This window comes from Salvelinus fontinalis, chromosome 31 (genome assembly GCF_029448725.1).
Source record: "Salvelinus fontinalis isolate EN_2023a chromosome 31, ASM2944872v1, whole genome shotgun sequence".
In the NCBI taxonomy this organism is placed as follows: domain Eukaryota; kingdom Metazoa; phylum Chordata; class Actinopteri; order Salmoniformes; family Salmonidae; genus Salvelinus; species Salvelinus fontinalis.
Genome location: NC_074695.1, coordinates 15,677,235 through 15,697,914, shown reverse-complemented (window position 1 = coordinate 15,697,914; position 20,680 = coordinate 15,677,235). Strand labels below are relative to the sequence as shown.

General features: G+C 42.5%; 2 protein-coding genes across 5 annotated transcripts in view; both read right to left on the bottom strand.

Moving 5' to 3' along the window:
• The window catches only part of LOC129829645 (serine/threonine-protein kinase WNK2-like), a 137,613-nt gene extending 127,037 nt beyond the window's left edge, over positions 1–10,576 (bottom strand). For all 4 annotated transcript variants that reach the window (XM_055891459.1, XM_055891460.1, XM_055891461.1 and 1 more), the window contains exon 1: positions 10,007–10,576. The gene's annotated coding sequence lies outside the window, so the exon portion shown is untranslated. The remainder of the gene's footprint in view (positions 1–10,006) is intronic.
• Positions 10,577–11,696: 1,120 nt separating this feature from the next.
• LOC129829643 (protein FAM3A-like) lies at positions 11,697–20,568 on the bottom strand. The gene is made up of 10 exons (XM_055891456.1): positions 20,304–20,568; positions 19,993–20,051; positions 19,788–19,895; positions 16,388–16,411; positions 16,082–16,205; positions 15,269–15,327; positions 15,088–15,138; positions 14,786–14,870; positions 14,292–14,418; positions 11,697–13,954 (listed from the first exon to the last, which is right to left on the bottom strand). Exons 2-10 carry the CDS (start codon positions 20,003–20,005, stop codon positions 13,856–13,858), a joined length of 690 nt encoding a protein of 229 aa, XP_055747431.1. The 5' UTR covers positions 20,006–20,051; positions 20,304–20,568; the 3' UTR covers positions 11,697–13,855.
• Positions 20,569–20,680: the final 112 nt, after the last annotated feature.

The following is a 20,680-nucleotide window of genomic DNA, read 5'->3' as shown; positions in this document are numbered from 1 at the left end:
TGTGTGTGTGTGTGTGTGTGTGTGTGTGTGGACAGAAAGGGATTGAGAGTGGAGAGGGGACATCAAGGTTCCAAATTGAGAGAGAGAGAGAGAGAGAGAGAGAGAGAGAGAGAGAGAGAGAGAGAGAGATTTAGAGAGAGATTTAGAGAAAAAGAGCGGCAGTAACCAAAAAAGTTGCTGGTTCAAATCCATGAACCGACTTGGTGAAAAATCTGTTGATATGCCCTTGAGCAAGGCACATAACCCTGGACCAGAGAAACTGTAAATGTGCAGAGAAAGAAGCAATGGGGCTGGCTGGTTTGAAGGGGTGGGAAAAATGTTGTGTGAAAGAGAACAAGAGAGAAATGAAGGGGGGGGGGGGCACAGACAAAAAAGGGGGTTGTGGGGGATTCTCCCTGATTAAATATGCCAGTGTTTGTGTGAATGAAAGAAGTGACTATAGCTACATTTCTGCTTGAACAAAAACAACTACTGTTTGCACAGGGATGAATAGGACAGAGAACATGAGAAAAAGAGAGGAATGAGAGTGGATGGATTGGGGGTAGAGGAAAATGACTGGAGCTATTTGAATATATTAGCATAGTAATATTTCTATAGGCTGAGTGGCTGGTTGTGTTCGAATACCCTTACTAGTGTACTAAATAGTATACGAGAAAAAAAAGTTTTATAACATGTGAAATTTTGAGAAATAGTACTCGGAATGCGCCATCCAATGCCCGCCAGTCGTTCATTTTGGAACAACGCATCAATTTATCTCATTATCAGATGTTGTCAAACACGTCGGAAAAGACCAGTGAATTCTACTAGATCAAACACCGAAATGACTATGCAGTTTAAGTGTGTAGTGTGCTAGTACTGGTATTCAGACATGGCCACTGACTGTGACTAGGAGCATAAGGAGCAGAAGCTCGGTGGGTTTTGCCCTGTGGCGTATTGCTCCGACCAGGACACAGCAGTTTGGTCATAGAAATAAAATCACTGCACAAATCACCGCCAATACACTCATTATGACATCATTGACTTAAATAGTGATCTATTTGTGTTTGGTGCCCCGGTGCCACGCTGCCCTATCGGGGTCACTGCTTTGGTGTCCCGCTGTCACGCTGCCTTATCGGGGTCACTGCTTTGGTGTCCCGCTGTCACGCTGCCCTATCGGGGTCACTGCTTTGGTGTCCCGCTGCAACGCTGCCCTATCGGGTCACTGCTTTGGTGCCACGCTGCCCTATCGACCCACACTACTGGTGGGTTCAAACCCTTCAGGGGGCGGGGAGCCTTGGCGTGTCCGTGACCCGGGACAACACCCTGTTGTTCTCTGCAAACATCAAAGCAGTGACCCGCTCTACAATATCAGTAGAATACGACCTTTCCTTACACAGGAAGTGGTGCCGGTCCTAATCCAGGCACTTGTCATCTCCTGTCTGGACTACTGCAACTCTCTGTTGGCTGGGCTCCCCGTTGCTGCAATCAAACCCCTGCAATTTAGCCAGAATACCTCAGTCCGTCTGGTGTTCAACCTCCCCAAGTTCTCCCATGTCACCCCGCTCCTCCGCACAGTCCACTGGCTTCCAGTCTAAGCTCGCATCATCTTCAAGGTGCTTGCCTACGGAGCTGCAAGGGGAAATGCCTCTCCATACCTTCAGGCTATGCTCAAACCCTACATCCCAACCCAAGCACTCCGTTCTGCCACCTCTGGTCTCTTGGCTTCCTCACCCCTGCGGGAGGGAAGCTCCCACTCAGCCCAGTCAAAGCTCTTCTCTGTCAGGGCACCCCAATGGTGGAACAAGCTTCCCCTAACGTCAGGACAGTGGAGTCCCTGCCTAACTTCCCAAAACTTCTGAAACCCTACCTCTTCAAATAGTATCTTAAATAACCCCACGAGGACTGGGGGGGAGGGACATGGATGAAGGGGGGGTGTGGAGGAACGCAGGTAGGAACGGGGAACGAGGGTGAGGACCTGCCACGGGTGAGGACAGGGGAAGGGGACAGGGGAGGAGGCGGGACACCGGTGAGGACAGGAGGGGACACGGATGGAGGAACTCTCATAAGCCCGTTAAAGGCCTGCTCGTTAGCTCCTGCTGATTAATCCTGTGAGCACAGGACCGAAACCGACCGCCAGGGAGGTGTGTGTATGAATGTGTGTGTATGAATTAGAGGTCAACCGATTATTCGGAATGGCCGATAAATTGGGGCCGATTTCAAGTTTTCATAACAATCGGAAATTGGTATTTTTGGACACCTTTATTTAACTAGGCAAGTCAGTAAAGAACATATTCTTATTTTCAATGATGGCCTAGGAACGGTGGGTTAACTGCCTTGTTCAGGGGCAGAACGACAGATTTTACCTTGTCAGCTCATGGATTCAATCTTGCAACCTTACGGTTAACTAGTCTAACGCTCTAACCACCTGCCTTACATTGCACTCCACGAGGAGCCTGCCTGTTACGCGAATGCAGTAAGAAGCCAAGGTAAGTTGCTAGCTAGCATTAAACTTATCTTATAAAAAACAATCAATCAATCAATCATAATCACTAGTTAACTACACATGGTTGATGATATTACTAGTTTATCTAGCGTGTCCTGCATTGTATATAATCGATGTGGTGCGCATTCGCGAAAAAGGACTGTCGTTGCTCCAACGTGTACCTAACCATAATGTCACGTTCTGACCTTAGTTCCTCCTGTGGAGGAGCTCCAGTGCTCCTCCACAGCCCGGTCCTTCCGGTGTCTCCTCCACGCACCAGGTCTCCTGTATGTCTCTGGTGGGTCCTGTGGCAGTGCCTGGCACCAGGCTGTCTCTCCGTCTTCTCCCTCCAGGTTTGCCCTCCAGTCCGGAGCTGCCAGAGCCGCCCGCCAGTCCGGAGCTGCCAGAGCCGCCCGCCAGTCCGGAGCTGCCCCTCAGTCCGGAGCTGACAGAGCCGCCCGCCAGTCCGGAGCTGCCAGAGCCGCCCGCCAGTTCGGAGCTGCCCTTCAGTCCGGAGCTGCCCCTCAGTCCAGAGGCGCCCCTCAGTCCAGAGGCGCCCCTCAGTCCAGAGGCGCCCCTCAGTCCAGAGGCGCCCCTCAGTCCAGAGGCGCCCCTCAGTCCAGAGGCGCCCCTCAGTCCAGAGGTGCCCCACAGTCCAGTGCTGCCCTCTACTAGGGTCTCCAATCCGGGGTCGGTGGCGAGGGTCGCCACTCCTAAGGTGCCACATAAGTGGGCCGAGACTATGGTGGAGTGGGGTCCACGTCCCGCTCCAGAGCCGCCACCGCGGTAAATGCCCACCCAGACCCTCCCCTATAGGTTCAGGTTTTGCGGCCGGAGTCCGCACCTTTGGGGTGGGGGGGGGTACTGTCACGTTCCTGACCTTATTTCCTTTGTTTAGTCTTTGTTTAGTTCGTCAGGAGAGGGGGGGGGGGGGCAATACTAAAGTGCCTATAAGAACATCCAATAGTCAAAGGTATATGAAATACAAATCGTATAGAGAGAAATAGTCCTATAATTCCTATAATAACTACAACCTAAAACTTCTTACCTGGGAATATTGAAGACTCATGTTAAAAGGAACCACCAGCTTTCATATGTTCTCATGTTCTGAGCAAGGAACTTAAACATTAGCTTTCTTACATGGCACATATTGCACTTTTACTTTCTTCTCCAACACTTTGTTTTTGCATTATTTAAACCAAATTGAACATGTTTCATTATTTATTTGAGGCTAAATTTATTTTATTGATGTACTATATTAAGTTAAAATAAGTGTTCATTCAGTATTATTGTAATTGTCATTATTACGAATACATTTTAAAAATCGTCCGATTAATCGGTATCGGCTTTTTTTTGGCCCGCCAATAATCGGTATCGGTATCGGCGTTGAAAAATCATAATCGGTCGACCTCTAGTATGAATGTGTTTGTGTGTGTGTTGGAAAGAAAGAAAAGTTTGAATACAAGAGTTGTTGCTACACTGTCCTCTGCCTGGCAACACACCTAAATAAGGCCATTCAAAGGATTATAGACATTTGAGCCTGATGAAGACCTTCAGATCAAAACGTTGCACAATAAAACTGTGGAAGCATTTGTACAGTGGTGGGTATCTATCATTCAACCATCAGTGGCAGGTATCTATCATTCAACCATCAGTGGCAGGTATCTATCATTCAGACATCAGTGGCATGTATCTATCATTCAGACATCAGTGGCAGGTATCTATCATTCAGACATCAGTGGCGGGTATCTATCATTCAGACATCAGTGGCGGGTATCTATCATTCTGACATCAGTGGCGGGTATCTATCATTCAATCATCAGTGGCAGGTATCTATCATTCAGACATCAGTGGCAGGTATCTATCATTCAATCATCAGTGGCAGGTATCTATCATTCAGACATCAGTGGCAGGTATCTATCATTCAGACATCAGTGGCAGGTATCTATCATTCAGACATCAGTGGCAGGTATCTATCATTCAGACATCAGTGGCAGGTATCTATCATTCAGACATCAGTGGCAGGTATCTATCATTCAGACATCAGTGGCAGGTATCTATCATTCAGACATCAGTGGCGGGTATCTATCATTCTGACATCAGTGGCAGGTATCTATCATTCAATCATCAGTGGCAGGTATCTATCATTCAGACATCAGTGGCAGGTATCTATCATTCAGACATCAGTGGCAGGTATCTATCATTCAGACATCAGTGGCGGGTATCTATCATTCAGACATCAGTGGCGGGTATCTATCATTCAGACATCAGTGGCGGGTATCTATCATTCAGACATCAGTGGTGGGTATCTGTCATTCAGACATCAGTGGCGGGTATCTATCATTCAGACATCAGTGGCAGGTATCTGTCATTCAGACATCAGTGACAGGTATCTATCATTCAGACATCAGTGACAGGTATCTATCATTCAGACATCAGTGGCAGGTATCTATCATTCAGACATCAGTGGCAGGTATCTATCATTCAGACATCAGTGGCAGGTATCTATCATTCAGACATCAGTGGCAGGTATCTGTCATTCAGACATCAGTGGCAGGTATCTGTCATTCAGACATCAGTGGCAGGTATCTATCATTCAGACATCAGTGGCAGGTATCTATCATTCAGACATCAGTGGCAGGTATCTATCATTCAGACATCAGTGGCAGGTATCTATCATTCAGACATCAGTGGCAGGTATCTATCATTCAGACATCAGTGGCAGGTATCTATCATTCAGACATCAGTGGCAGGTATCTATCATTCAGACATCAGTGGCAGGTATCTGTCATTCAGACATCAGTGGCATGTATCTGTCATTCAGACATCAGTGGCAGGTATCTATCATTCAGACATCAGTGGCAGGTATCTATCATTCAGACATCAGTGGCAGGTATCTGTCATTCAGACATCAGTGGCAGGTATCTATCATTCAGACATCAGTGGCAGGTATCTATCATTAAGACATCAGTGGCAGGTATCTATCATTCAGACATCAGTGGCGGGTATCTATCATTCAGACATCAGTGGTGGGTATCTATCATTCAGACATCAGTGGCGGGTATCTATCATTCAGACATCAGTGGCAGGTATCTATCATTCAGACATCAGTGGCAGGTATCTATCATTCAGACATCTGAGTTTACATTTCACTCTCAAAAGGATGAATAGTGATAGAGTACTTTGATGACGAGATGAAAGCATGTGTCCTATTGGTCAAAGTATCAAGTACCAGTCATTTTGTATTCACTCAAAGGCTACTGTCCAAATCCTAACTTGAAAGGCATACACACAACTGGAACTGTCCTGGGATCAATACATGATTAATGTAAAAGCTTAATTAATTTCTCTGGTTGGACGTATGTGATGAGGGATAAATACCGAGATGAACAGAGACGCTGGGTAAATAGCCTATATAAAGCAACACCTGAGACAGTCTGACTAATTTACAGTTGAAGTCAGAAGTTTACATACGCCTCAGCCAAATACATTTAAACTCAGTTTTTCACAATTCCTGACATTTAATCCTATTAAATATTCCCTGTCTTAGGTTAGTTAGGATCATCACTTTATTTTAAGAATGTGAAATGTCAGAATAATATTAGAGAGTGATTAATTTAAACTGTTATTTATTTCATCCCATTCCCAGTGGGTCAGAAGTTCACATACACTCAATTAGTATTTGGTAGCATTGCCTTTAAATTGTTTAACTTAGGCCAAATGTTTCGGGTAGCCTTCCACAAGCTTCCCACAATAAGTTGGGTGAATTTTGGCCCATTCCTCCTGACAGAGCTGGCGTAACTGAGTCAGGTTTGTAGGCCTCCTTGCTCGCACACGCTTTTTCAGTTCTGCCCACAAATTTTCTATGGGATTGAGGTCAGGGCTTTGTGATGGCCACTCAAATACCTTGACTTTGTTGTCCTTAAGCCATTTTGCCACAACTTTGGTTATGTAAGTATGCTTATGGTCATTGTCCATTTGGAAGACCCATTTGCGACCAAGCTTTAACTTCCTGACTGATGTCTTGAGATGTTGCTTCAATATATCCCCATAATTTTCCCTCCTTATGATGCCATGTATTTTGTGAAGTGCACCAGAGCACCCCCACAACATGATGCTGCGACCCCCATGCTTCAAGGTTGGGATGGTGTTCTTCGGCTTGCAAGCCTCCCCCTTTTTCCTCCAAACATAAAGATGGTCATTAAGGCCAAACAGTTCTATTTTTATTTCATCAGACCAGAGGACATTTCTGCAAATGTATGATCTTTGTCCCCATGCACAGTTGCAAACCGTAGTCTGGCTTTTTTATCGCGGTTTTGGAGCAGTGGCTTCTTCCTTGCTGAGCGCCCTTTCAGGTTATGTCGATATTGGACTCGTTTTACTGTGGATACAGATACTTTTGTACCTGTTTCCTCCAGCATCTTCACAAGGTCCTTGGCTGTTGTTCTTGGATTGATTTGCTCTTTTCGCACCAAAGTACGTTCATCTCTAGGAGACAGAATGCGTCTCCTTCCTGAGCGGTATGACGACTGCGTGGTCTCGTGGTGTTTATACTTGCGTACTATTGTTTGTACAGATGAACGTGGTACCTTCAGGTGTTTGGAAATTGCACCCAAGGATGAACCAGACTTGTGGAGGTCTACAATTTTTTTTCTGAGGTCTTGGCTGATTTCTTTTGATTTTCCCATGATGTCAAGCAAAGAGGCACTGAGTTTGAAGGTAGGCCTTGAAATACATCCACAGGTACACCTCCAATTGACTCAAATTATGTCAATTAGCCTTTCAGAAGCTTCTAAAGCCATGACATCATTTTCTGGAACTTTCCAAGCTGTTTAAAGGCACAGTCAACTTAGTGTATGTAAACTTCTGACCCACTGAAATTGTGAAACAGTGAATTATAAGTGAAATAATGTGTCTGTAAACAATTGTTGGAACAATTACTTGTGTCGTGCACAAAGTAGATGTCCTAACCGACATGGCAAAACTATAGTTTGTTCACAAAAAATTTGTGGAGCGTTTTAAAAACAAGTTTTAATGACTCCAACCTAAGTGTATGTGAACTTCCGACTTCATCTGTATATCAACGCCCAAAACACTCAGCTTCAGCTAACAGGTCTAGACTTGAGGAACATACCAGGAAGAGGAATATTTTGTATTTGGATAGAAGCTGACTGAAAATGTGCACTTGTACACAGACATCAGACCGTCCAACAACAACAACACAGTTTACAATAAGAATCTAATTTGAGAAGAGATGTTCAAATACATAAAATGCCTTATCTAACTTTGAAAAGAGAAGTTAAACTTCCTTCCTCTCCTCTAATCATAATCACCATCACAGTATCCGACTCTTTGATACTGTTTCTCCTTCTCCTGTCCTGCATTTAGACTGGGACTTGGAACTTCCATACAACACTCAAACACACAGTGGTTGTTCTCTTCCCATTGGAGGAACCCAAGACTTAAGAACACAACAACTACTATTGTCCAATCCAGGTCAAGCATGTGACACTGAGGGCAGTGTAGGTAGCAAGCACACAGAGGACCGTTAGATCCCTCAGAGAGGGGGGGGACTTAGATCCCTCAGAGAGAGAGGGGGGAAGAGAAAGAGAGAGAGAGAGAGGGGGGGGAGAGCGAGTGAGTGAGATCACTCAGAGAGGGGGGGGGAGAAAAAGAGAGAGAGAGTGCGAGTGAGATCACTCAGAGAGACGAGAGAGAGTGAGAGGAAGGAGTATTTTCTAACCGTCTATTATTCTGCTGTCCCTTTTCCACTCCCCCTCTCTTCTCTTCTCCTGTCCCCTTCTCTTCTCATCTCTCCTGTCCTCCCCTCTCTACTCTCTTCGCCTCTCCTGTCCACTCTCCTCTTCTCCTCTCTCCTGTCCTCCCCTCTCTGCTCTCTTCGCCTCTCCTGTCCACTCTCCTCTTCTCCTCTCTCCTCTCCTGTCTCCTTCTCTTTTCCCCCCTCTCTTTTCCTCTCTCCTGTCCTCCCCTGTCCCTCCTCTCCTCTTCTCCACTCCCGTCCTCCCCTCTCTTTTCCTCTCTCCTGGAGATGGAGCCCTCGCCCATGGTGGATGGAGCCCTCGCCCATGGTGGATGGAGCCCTCGCCCATGGTGGATGGAGCCCTCGCCCATCAGGTGGATGGAACCCTTTCCCATGGTGGATGGACAGGCCTGCTGTTTTAGGTCTAGGCCACTACATATCATACTACTGATAAAATTGGATTAACAGAATGGCCAAAGTCTCTCAGACCACGGCACGTATTTTATTTCTATGATACTGAGTGTCACCTCTGAACCAAACTGCTTCATAGTTTATATTAGAATAGTGATTTATTATAAGCTGTACTCTTTATGGTTTTCAGTGACTGGGTTCAGGGGTTTAACGTATAAAGTCCTCAGCATTTTTATCAAGAAGGAGTGGTCTGATAATGACTAGAGTTCATCAGTATACATAGACCATGGCTGAATCAAAAATGGCACCATATCCCCTATATGGTGCATTACTTTTAACTAGGGCCCTATTGGCTTCGTTCAATGTAGTGCACTATATAGGGAATAGGGTGCCATTTCAGAGCTACCATCTGTTATTACTCCCAGTGGGGGATCCAATAAAACATTATAACCAGTGCTTTGATGCTCTCTTTTAACAAACGTTTTTTTTAAACAAAAAATAAGTATTTTTAATAATCACTATGTATATGTATATATATATAAAACATTTAATAATAATAAAAGAGGATAATAATTTGGCAATAGCAATTCTGATTTACAAATGGACAAGCCAGTGACAGCCAATGATGGTCATTTTTACAGGCTGTAGTATAGGGCCATGTGTGGTTGTCGTCAGAAGACACATCATGTTGATTGATTCTAATTTGACCTTAACATAAAAGCAAAACGCAATTAATTGTGGCGTTTGTAGCCTATAGCCTGATATTGTTTACAATAAACACAAGACGGCCAAGCGCAGGTCCTTCCTCAAAAGGCTCCTCTTGCTTTCTGGCTGCTGGAGCAGACTGTAGAAGCCGTGGCAGGATAAATGTTGTAACCTAGCGCGCGAGGGTTTGATATAATTTATGATTGACACTTCAGATTGAAATCCCACAAAAACCATAAATGGATACGCTAGGTTAGAATAAGACAATATATGTGTTGTTTCAGCAGGGGAAGCTAAACTAACGTAACAAGCAATTGGCAAATAATACATTTGATGGCATTTTCCATGGAGCAGGCGCACGAGCGCGAATACGAGGCTATCCAGCACTACAGAAATCTGACAAAACGTAAACAATGTAACCTATGAAATAATATATGAATATTGAAGCCTGCCCTGTGCTGGGGATTAAATAATAAAATGTGAGGCACGATATCACCGGGTAGAAGCATTTAACTCCCCAATTAGACATCATGGTAGTTAGCGTACAATAACAGATTGCAACACCTAAGCTACCCTGGTGAACAGAAATAGGGATTCCACTCCAAGCTGTCCAGCACTGTTGGAAATTCGTTACAATTGATACAATGTAACAAGAAAACTGCACTTACCTAAATGTACCATCTCGTTGACGTCCGTTCTGATTTTTTTAGGCAAACTGGTAACCCAGACAGCTAGCAAGCTAGCTAAACAAGCCCTATAATTTATATGTAGCTACACAAATTATTTCAAACGTTGCTCAAGCGACCTTTAAATTGCACTTCATTGCCTATAATTGTTTTAACAGCAATATTCCATCAGATTATGCAAGATACGACTCATTTTCAAATTATATCCTTTTTTAAATTTGAGCTTCACCATTAGTGCGTGTCGGTAAATCCAAGTTTGAAAATCCCAACTAGTCGAGTCTTTCTAAATCTATACTAGAGCAGGCAGGAGGTCTAACGGTACGTGCCACACAGATGATGCTTGCTTTCGTTGGTCGTCGATGTGGCGACGTAAATGTATATACACTTATACATGCAGATACCTTCAGACGTTAATGTATGTACATAATTTACAAGATAGGAGTCACACGGCCATCTGTGTACAAGGTGTAACTGCACGCGCTTGCTGGCTTCTCCATTCCTCTCCACAACCCGCGAGGAGGCTCTGATGTGCGCACGCGAGCGCTGCTGAAAAGGGCCACAAGAGGGCGGCATGCAACTCGCCTGCATTCTGTTGTGGCCTCTCCCATTTGAATGAAATATTGCATTACACGGTAGTAAGCCCCATTACATTGTTGTCTTGCAAATACGGTTATGTAAATGATCTGCTCTACATGGCATGTGAGTTCTTCTTACATTTAGATCGGGCACGCTAGACATGTCTGTAATTGCACATGACAAAAATTTATGACTTGTCATTTGTGAAATTGATGTTGAGCCGTCATTTCCCCATTTCTTATGCATCGGCTCAAATTCAAGGACAGAGTTTAGCATATCATTTTCATAATGCCCAAAAAGCACACAGATGGAATAATGATCTCTATTCCACAAAACATGACCAAGAAAGAGGGAAAAGGGATCTCAGTGCAAGGGGGTGGGCCATTTTCTTTCCATTCTGTCAACCCCTGTTATTAAGGCACTCACGCAAGTACAGAATGAACTGAATAACCCCGTGTTTTGGCGCCCCCTAATGGGTTTCAACAGATGACTGCTGTCTGTCCACGGTGCATGACACTGCTCCCTTGTCTTCATGGAGCATGCAGATGGGGGCATTATGCATGACTTCCCACAGATCTGGGGCTGCATGTAACAAGACTGAGTAGGCGTGCTGATCTAGGATCAGTTTTGATTTTAAGATAATGGACAGGAGGGAACCAAGAGCTGCACTGTATGTCTCAAGAGCATCAGTGCTGATCTAGGATCAGTTTTGATTTTAAGATAATGGACAGGAGGGAACCAAGAGCTGCACTGTATGTCTCAAGAGCATCAGTGCTGACCTAGGATCAGTTTTGTCTTTTATATCACAATGTCTTCTGTACGTTGAGTTGACATCAGCTTTTTCAGTCGTTCACATTGTCATTACATCAACCCATAAAGAAGATTGTAGTAATCAGATGACCAAATACATACTTCACATGCAGTCATATTCCACAAAGGATAGCCTGTAAAATTCACTCAAGGTAGTATTTGGTCCAAGATGGTTTGCGCTCCTGCGAACTCCATTGCTCATTGTCAAGCCATGACAATCATTGACATAAGAATTGACATGATAGCACACACAGACTGGCACTCAGGCTGAACCACACCGCACACAGAGATTTATATATTTTAATATTTAACAAAATAGTGTAAGTCACAAAAATGAATAGTAGAATTCTATAGTACACTTGGTCTCAAAGCACTTGTTTTGAGTATTGAAAATGTAACAAGTGGTGTATATTTAATCAAATTCAGAGAACAAAATACGCAAAAAAAACAAATAAAGTAATACAATATCCAAATAAACAACAGTAAGGACAAGGCCTGAGATACACAGGTAAAAGCATGAATAGTGTTGTTATCCAACAGTACAATCATGTTTATTTTAGGTACTGAAGTCCACTCTAGTGTGAAATCAAACCAGGAATATAGCCTAAAAAGTAGTATCTACAGGATTCTAGACTAGTTCTATTCCAAGTTAAATACACAAGATTGGCAAATGTTGACAGAATGTATTTGAGTAAACTGCTGTGCAGCAATCAATGTTCTCTCTAAGACAATGTTGGTTGGTCCTTTGCATGTGGTAATGTAAGTTTCCTTTACCAATCAGTCTTTAAGATAGATGACACAGAAACCTTGGTATAAAACGCTTTAGTAATAAAATGCAATTGCAGACAGAGTTTCACATACAGAATATCTCAATAGTCTATAGTAAAGATCTGTGGCGCGAAACAGGAGACCACACTCTATATACAACCTACCGTCAATCATATCTTAACATTGTTGCATTGAATTAGATACAAAGTATCTAAGATGAGAAAAACATGGTCTAGACTGTGGTTTCTCTCTCTACTATCTCAGCCTTGAGCCTGCGTGACTACCAGCAGGTGCAGACAATTCTCAGCCTGAGAACTAAAGCAGTACATCTCCATTTACCCAGTACTTTTACATCACTGCGCATTGCAAGCATACAAAGGTTATCACATATATACAGTAATCATGGCATTGGTGTAGCCCCACACCCAACCCCCAGGGTAACCCTCAACTAAAAGGTGGAGGTTATTAGCACTTTAACCTGGTCCCAGATCTGTTTGTGCTTCTGGCAACTCCATTGCACCTTGTCAAGCCAAATGTTTGACATGACAACGAGTTGGCATGCTGGAACAAACAGACTGGCACTCAGGCTAGCACAACTAGATTGAAATCTACAATTTAATATATTAAACTATGCATACAAAATATATATTAATGCATTTTAATCTGAATTTATCACAACATACAATATCCTTCCTAGAACAGCCAGCAATAATATGTTGCTAGTTAATCTATGAATCTTAATTGTATTCTGTTCGCGATTTCCATTCATATAGGCAGCATTATCTGCCCTCTTCCTGTGCATTTGCAGGGTTTTACAGACATTACATTACTTCTTTAATATAATTTTTTTCCTTATCTGTGCATCAAACATTTGGTCTCTGAAATATCCATGTACTCCTACGTGGTCATTCCCAGGAACATTAAGCCTCAAACACAAATCAATTCCTAGTTCAAATGTCAAGTTCAAACTGTTGCTTCAACAAGTTAGCATATAAACTATTAGGCCAGCTTGCCTATTTCGCAATCAGCATTGTTACAGTGAGTCAGTCCACTCAAGAGAAGATGTCCTTTGCAGCACGTGTTACTTGACAAAAAAACAAAAAGTGAAGGAAAAAAATGAAGTATTGTAGGAGTCTTTACCTCCCTGTAGTTACATGATATTGTAACAGAGCATCATTTATCCAACTGTAGTCGTGCAATACCAATACCATACTCAAGTCTCATTAGGGACAGTCTGGCCATAGGGCCATCTTAAGCCCATTAAGTGGGCTTGTCTAAATGATCGTTTGGCTAATAATGGGTGCTGAGAAACACAAAAAAGGGCCAGTGCGATATAAATGCAGAGGGAAATTTATGGTCCCAGTCCATCCACAAGTTTCATTAATGAGAAGGAATGTGAGGAAGCCTGTAAATCGAGGCTAGTCAAAGTGTCATAGTCAATGCTTCTGCTGCTACAGTTTCTCCGGATAGATCTGTGCTGCTAATCCTTAGAACCAGAGGCCTTCACTCTCAAAAGGTGCTAGTCCTTAGAAACAGGTAGAGTTCCAACTCTCCACCCTTCTCCCAAAGTATGCACTTTTCTTGCACTCTCCCAGTATTTAAAAGCATTGGATCCATGTAGGGCATAAGCATCATCTGAGAAGAGTGGAGGAAGGGAGAGATACAAGCAGAGTGTGTTTAACCTTCTGAAGGGGAACGGAGGGGGACACAGCCGTCCATTTCCAGAGACTCAGGCCAGCCTTCGTACTTGTTACTGTTCTTACTGTTCTTCATACGCTGGGGGGGTAGAGAGAGACACACAGGCAGAGAGAGAGGGCATGAACATTAGGCTTTACAGAACAAACAAACTGACAGAGCCATAGATATAACACAGTGTAGCTATAATATGGACAGAGTTACGAGCAGAGCTATGAGGAGAACAGTGAGTGTACAGATACGTCATCACGCGTAATCACAGAGGTCACGTATCCTTATCTCATGCACACGTATATGTACAAGCACATCCAACTATAAACAACACAACTATGCTGGATAGCCATTTTGCTTGGCGCTCTTGCGTTGTTCCTACGGTATAAATGATGTATATTTTAGGCTTTAAGTAAAGGTAGTCTACCTGTTCGAATGGACTCTTGTTCTCGATGCCCTTGGCTCCTACAAACACCCAGCTGTCTCTGAAGGCGAGCTCCTTCACTGCTGTGCTACCCAGCTCTTCAAACAGACGACGAGCCTCGTCATTTAACCTGACACGGGTGTTAGGAGAGGGAAACAGACAGTTACAGTAAAGTAGGCTAGCTAGATGAATGTCCATTTTGAGTTTGGGAAACCCTGCCATACAGTACAATATACCAATTTTGTATAGTTTAACACCAAAAATAAGCTTCACTTAGTAATGTTTACAATGGTAAGAATAGACTGGTAGATTTACAAGTCGTCAGTATGTTCAATTTGGTTTTGTTAAGCATTTTACAAGATTGTGGTGACTGTAAAACAACCCCTTTAGTGCTGTGTGTGGGCATGTGCCATGAAGTGTAATATTACAACCACACAGCGCTGAAAGCATTGCACAGGACTGGGGCTCACTTAGTAATGTCCATGCTAGACTCTTACTTTGTGGCAGGATCATCAAAGGAAGCTACAAACACAAGTGTTCCCTCGTGTAAAGGTAGGAGATACTTCAACAGGTGAGTAACATCTGAGAATGGAAGACAGACGGGTAAGGATGTAGCCTATTAAAGTACCTGTATTTAACTGAACAATATGTAGAGGGGCGTTAAGCCACTTTTAACCTCTTGTACAGTAAAAATATTGAAGATAATGATAAAATATATATAAAATAAACTCATTCAAATATTACGAACATGCACCAAATGACACCATGACATCAGTATAAAGGTGTTTAATCCTCTTACCTCCTTCCCACATATCAAATGATTTTGTGTCCAAGAGCTCTCCAGATACCCCTGATGAGCAGAAACGTGAATTCATTTAAAGTTAGCAATCTGTGCAACAGTCAAGTCAAAATCACAACTGCACAAATTAACTTGAAACATAACTTTGAACAATTTGTCAGAGATTATTCTAATGAATTACCATTTACTAAAGCAACGTTTAGTCCTCTACCAACATTGTTGTTGACACTGCTGACAAGGCTGTGGGAGAGAAAAGGAAAGGTTGGAGGAACCGTAAGTACCAACACTTTACCTGGGTTGGTTAAGGTACTAACTACAAACACAAGCATTTCGCTACACCCGCAATAACATCTGCTAAATATGTGTATGTGAACAATACAATTTGATAATTTACTGGTTAAATTTAAGACGATCATAAACCCATTGTAGGCAGTAGATGAAAGATGAGATTAGCGCTATTAAACTTTCAGGAAACTAACCCCTGAAGAGGTCATCTATACATTGTTACACACAGACAATGAAGGAGCCACCATAGACAGACAGAATGACAGACAGAATGACAGACAGAATGACGCTACAGAATGACAGACAGAATGACAGACAGAATGACAGACAGAATGACAGACAGAATGACAGACAGAATGACAGACAGAATGACAGACAGAATGGCAGACAGAATGGCAGACAGAATGGCAGACAGAATGGCAGACAGAATGACAGACAGACAAAACCACTCCTTCGGTCATTTTTGGCAAGATGGCCCAAACAGATCTGGGATCAGGCTAATGAAGGAAAGCAAAAAAAGACAAATACTTGCATTCAGCTCTTCAGACAAACTTCAGGGTTAAGATGGTATGATGGCAGAAAGAGACAGAGTTCATATGAGAAATAAAAGGAAACGGAGGCAAGCTGGAGAGAGTGAGATGGTTGGCGGTGACATTGATACATTGGTGTAAGAAGTGTGATGGCCCCGATGATGTACAATAATTCTCACATCTTATCCTCCAGGCAGATTTTGGGCCCAATGACGTTGGCGGCTCCAGAGACGACGCGGAAAGCCAGATGTTTCTGAGGACAGGGAGCTGACAGACCACACTTGTACCTGCGTGGTTTGGGCTCTGGAAGAGGAGAGGACACACAAATTAGCACATTAGAATGAAAGCGTACCCAAGCTGGGAATATGGTGCTCAACTGAGGGACATCGATTAGCACTGTCCCACTGACATTGAAACGTTTAGGTTCCAAAAGGACTACTTTTTGTGAATACCACTGTAAATAATGGTCTTAACTTCTCACATACCAGCTGTTGGCTCCTCGTTTGTCCCTGTAGAAAAGATAGATATGAGTTAATGTTGATCTATCCGGTTTTCTCCTATCACAGCCATTCAAACTAACTGTTTTAGTCACCATTGGCCACTGTGAAATCCCTGAGCAGTTTCCTTCCTCTCCGGCAACCGAATTAGGAAGGAGGCCTGTAACTCTGTAGTGACAGGGTGTACTGATACCCAATCCAAGAGGGTAATTCAAAAACTAATGTTCAAACCAATATTGTGAAGAAACTTAGGTGCAACCCATAAATTAAATGACTAGTATTCTAATTTATAATTCTACAATTGAACCATTCTCATGTTTGTTTTTTAAGTGTATATGTTTTGTATAGGCTATATGCTATTCATGCGAGAATAATTACAATTTAAAAATTTAAAAATTATAAATAAATCTACCAGTAGGTGCCCTTCTTTGAGAGGCATTGGATAACCTCCCTGGTCTTTGTGGTTGAATGTGTGTTTGAAATTCACTGCTTGACTGAGGGACTTCATAGATAATTGTTTGTGTGGGATACAGAGATAAGACAGTCATTCAAAAGTTAATGCAACTTATTAAGCACATTTTTACTCCTGAACATATTTAGCCTTGCCATATCAAAGGGGTTAAATACTTGACTCAAAACATCTGTTTTCTATTTGTAATTAATTTATAAAAATGTCAAAAGACAACTCCACTTTGATATTATGGGGTATTGTGTGTAGGCCAGTGACAAAAAAAAATCTAAATTTACTCAATTTTAAACTCAGGCTGTAACAATAAGATGTGGAAAAAGTCAAGGGGTGTGAATACTGACAACACTAAGTGTGGTGATAACATCGTATTCCAAATCAGATCAAATGTTAGTCACATGTGCCGAATACAACAGGTGCAGACCTTACAGTGAAATGCTTACTTACAAGCCCTTAACCATTGCATTGTGACGTCCCTGGCAATTCCCAGCCCTAGTCTATTAAAAACTGTCAGAAGTAGGCATTGGTCTGAAGCCGAAAAAAGGAAATTCACATGAGCGCCACAATGCCTACTCCAAGTTGTTTTTAGCACACAGCTACTGTAGTAGGTCAAAGCTATTTTTGGTCTATTGTACTTCAAACAATGTCTATGCAGGTTGCTTAGGATTCAAACCCTCTCAAACATCCTAATTCATACTCTTCAGTGTCCTGCTATTAAAATAGCGTACACACACAATTATCTTTCAAAACATTAGGAACTTATTCCTAATATTGAGATGCACTCCCCTTCACCCTCAGAACAGGCTCAATTTGTCGTGGCATGAAATCTACAAGGCGTTGAAAGCAGTCCAGATGCTGGCACATGTTGACTCCAATGCTTCCCACAGTTGTGCCAAGTTTTCTGGTAGTGCATCTCTACACCGAATATCTCGTTCCATCTCATCCCACAGATGCTCAATTGGATTGATGTTCGTGGAATCATTCCTGAACAATCCTAGCCTTGTGGCAAGGGGCATTATCCTGCTGAAAAATCCATTAGCAGATGGATATACTGCTGCCATGAAGGGATGCACCTGATTGGCAATGATTTCCAAAAATACGCCACACGATCATCACCAGCCTACAACGTTGACACTCGGCATAATGGATGCATGTACTAATGTGGTTCTCTCCATACCCTAGTGCTCTCATAAGCATGAAACAGCAGGAACTGAGATTCATCAGATAAGGCATAGGTCAGGCAAGCAATAATGTAGGCTTTGTTTAACCTTGGGGTTTCCAACCTTGGTGCACCCCCCCCCCACCACCCCCCCACCCCCAGACTACTTTTTTTTACTTGGATGGCAACTTCAGGTTCTCAGGTATACATTGAATTACTCATTTTAGATGAGCAATACCCATTGCATGTATTATACATTTGCAGCGTGACAGTTTCGCATTGTTTGGTGCTGACTATGAATTTTATTTAGCTAGCTGTACTTTGTTTGTGGAAGAATGTGGGCTCGCTAGATTGTCAACTAGGGCTAACCTCATTAACCAACTGATCGGTTGGTTTGTTGAAAGGCTGTTGGTCGACCAAGATTTTTTGTAAGCAGTCGCAAATATATTTTTCTTATGGCACGAGAGACCTGTCTCAGTGGACTAATACACTGAGACCGCAGGGAGGCTATGGTCCAAGAAAAAGGTAAGTGTTGCATGGATGCACAACGCACATCTCTATCGCCTGAAATGACATACCCAAAACTAACTGCCTGTAGCAAGGATATGCATATTCTTGGTACCATTTGAAAGGAAACACTTGGAAGTTTGTGGAAATGTGAAAGGAATGTAGGAGAACACAGATCTGGTAAAACAAAGAAAAAGCCAAACGTTTTTTGTACCATCATCTTTGAAATGCAAGAGAAAGGCCATAATGTATTATTCCAGCCCATGTGCAATATATATTTTGGCCACTAGATGGCAGCAGTGTGTGTGCAACGTTTTAGACTGATCCAATGAACCATTACATTTCTGTTCAAAATGTTGTATCAAGACAGCCCAAATGTTTATATACCCTACATTACTCATCTCACATGTATATACTATACTCTATACCATCTACTGCATCTTGCCTATGCCGTTCTGTACCATCACTCATTCATATATCTTTATGTACATATTCTTTATCACTTTACACTTGTGTGTATAAGGTAGTAGTTGTGGAATTGTTAGGTTAGATTACTCGTTGGTTATTACTGCATTGTCGGAACTAGAAGCACGAGCATTTCGCTACACTCGCATTAACATCTGCTAACCTTGTGTATGTGACAAATAAAATTTGATTTGATGTGCCTAATTTGATTATTAATAACTTTGTTCAAAACTGTGCCCTCAAACAATAGCATTGTATTATTTCACTGTAATAGCAACTGTTAATTGAGCAACGCAGTTAGATTAACAAGAATTTAAGCTTTCTGCTAATATCAACTATGTCTACGTCCTGGGAAATGGTCTTGTTACTTACAAACTTACGCTAATCGCATTAGCCTACTTTAGCGCAACTGTCCTGCAGGGGACCCATCGATCCTGATTTAGTTTTAAGGTCCTTGTCCTGTTGCATTGACCACGGGTGGACTCCAATCAAGTTGTAGAAACACCACCAAGAGAATCAATGGAAACAGGATGCACCTGAACTCAATTTAAGTCTCATGTAAATAAGGTATGTTTTTTTGTATACATTCAAACATTTCAACAAAAAAAATGTTTTTGCTTTGTCATTATGGGGTAGTGTGTAGATTGATGAGAAAAAATATATAATTTTATCAATTTTAGAACAAAACTAACGTAACAATCTAGAAAAAGTCAAGGGGTCTGAATATTTTCCTAAGGCACTGTACTATTGTGGGGGCTAGACGTCAGACAGTAAGGTTGTCTTAGTCTTACCACTGAAGAAGTGTTTGACCACCAAGTTGCTGTCCCCACCAAGTATGGAGCTGGCTAACACCCAGGTGAGGCCCACCAATAGCAGCACAGCAACAGCTCGCAGAGGCCCTGGCACACAGACACATTCCATTAGAATAGGCTCTTTCTCAGCAACAATACATGACATTCATTAGATACAACTAAAAAGACAGATGGACACTCCTACCTGCCAATCTCATGATTTATTTTCTTCAGAAGCTAAGGCAGAGAGACCGGCATGTAGTCCTATAGAAAACAATGAGAATAATATAGTCAGTCATGTTAGAAAGAACATGGCATTTCCTGGTCATTTCGTGGCAGTTTCACTGAAGCAACAATGTTTGAAACATTAAAAGTATACTTTTGAGGAAATTACAGGAATCTCTATCAATGATACAATGTGGCAAGCAAGATAGCTCTTTCGAGATGCATTCGACAAGACAAAGGCAAAAAGTGGAAAGGCGCCCACTGCAAGGAGAGCAAAAAGGAAACACCCACTGTTATTTATTCCAAGGAAAACTCATCTAGATTTCCTTCGTGAAAATTCACCTTTCCTGGCAAGATAAACTTAGACACAAAAAATTAAGCCACTAAAATATGATTTGGGAGGCTTAGTTCCCCGTCTCTAGTGTTTGCATCGTTCCAGTTACGACAATGACGGAGAAATGATCTTAATTTCTTTAAGCGTGCGATCTTCCTGATTAGTTTTGAGCGTTTCATTTTCTGTGACGTCAGCCTCGAGTCTGCGTGCATGCGTTTTTCCACTGTTATGCCGCGTTCAAATCCACTCGGAACTCTGAAAAATACGACTTCAAATCTCAAAATCAGTGATTTTCAGGTCGGAACGTCTGAGCTCCAGAAAGAGGCATTTTTTT

Excerpts from the sequence above, each read along its gene's own strand:
- LOC129829643 (XM_055891456.1), bottom strand. Across the intron at positions 16,412-19,787 it reads GGTCAAACACTTCTTCAGTG|GGACAAACGAGGAGCCAACA; the intron begins GTAAGACTAAGA and ends TCTTTTCTACAG. Across the intron at positions 14,419-14,785 it reads TTTGATGATCCTGCCACAAA|GTTAAATGACGAGGCTCGTC; the intron begins GTAAGAGTCTAG and ends CACCCGTGTCAG.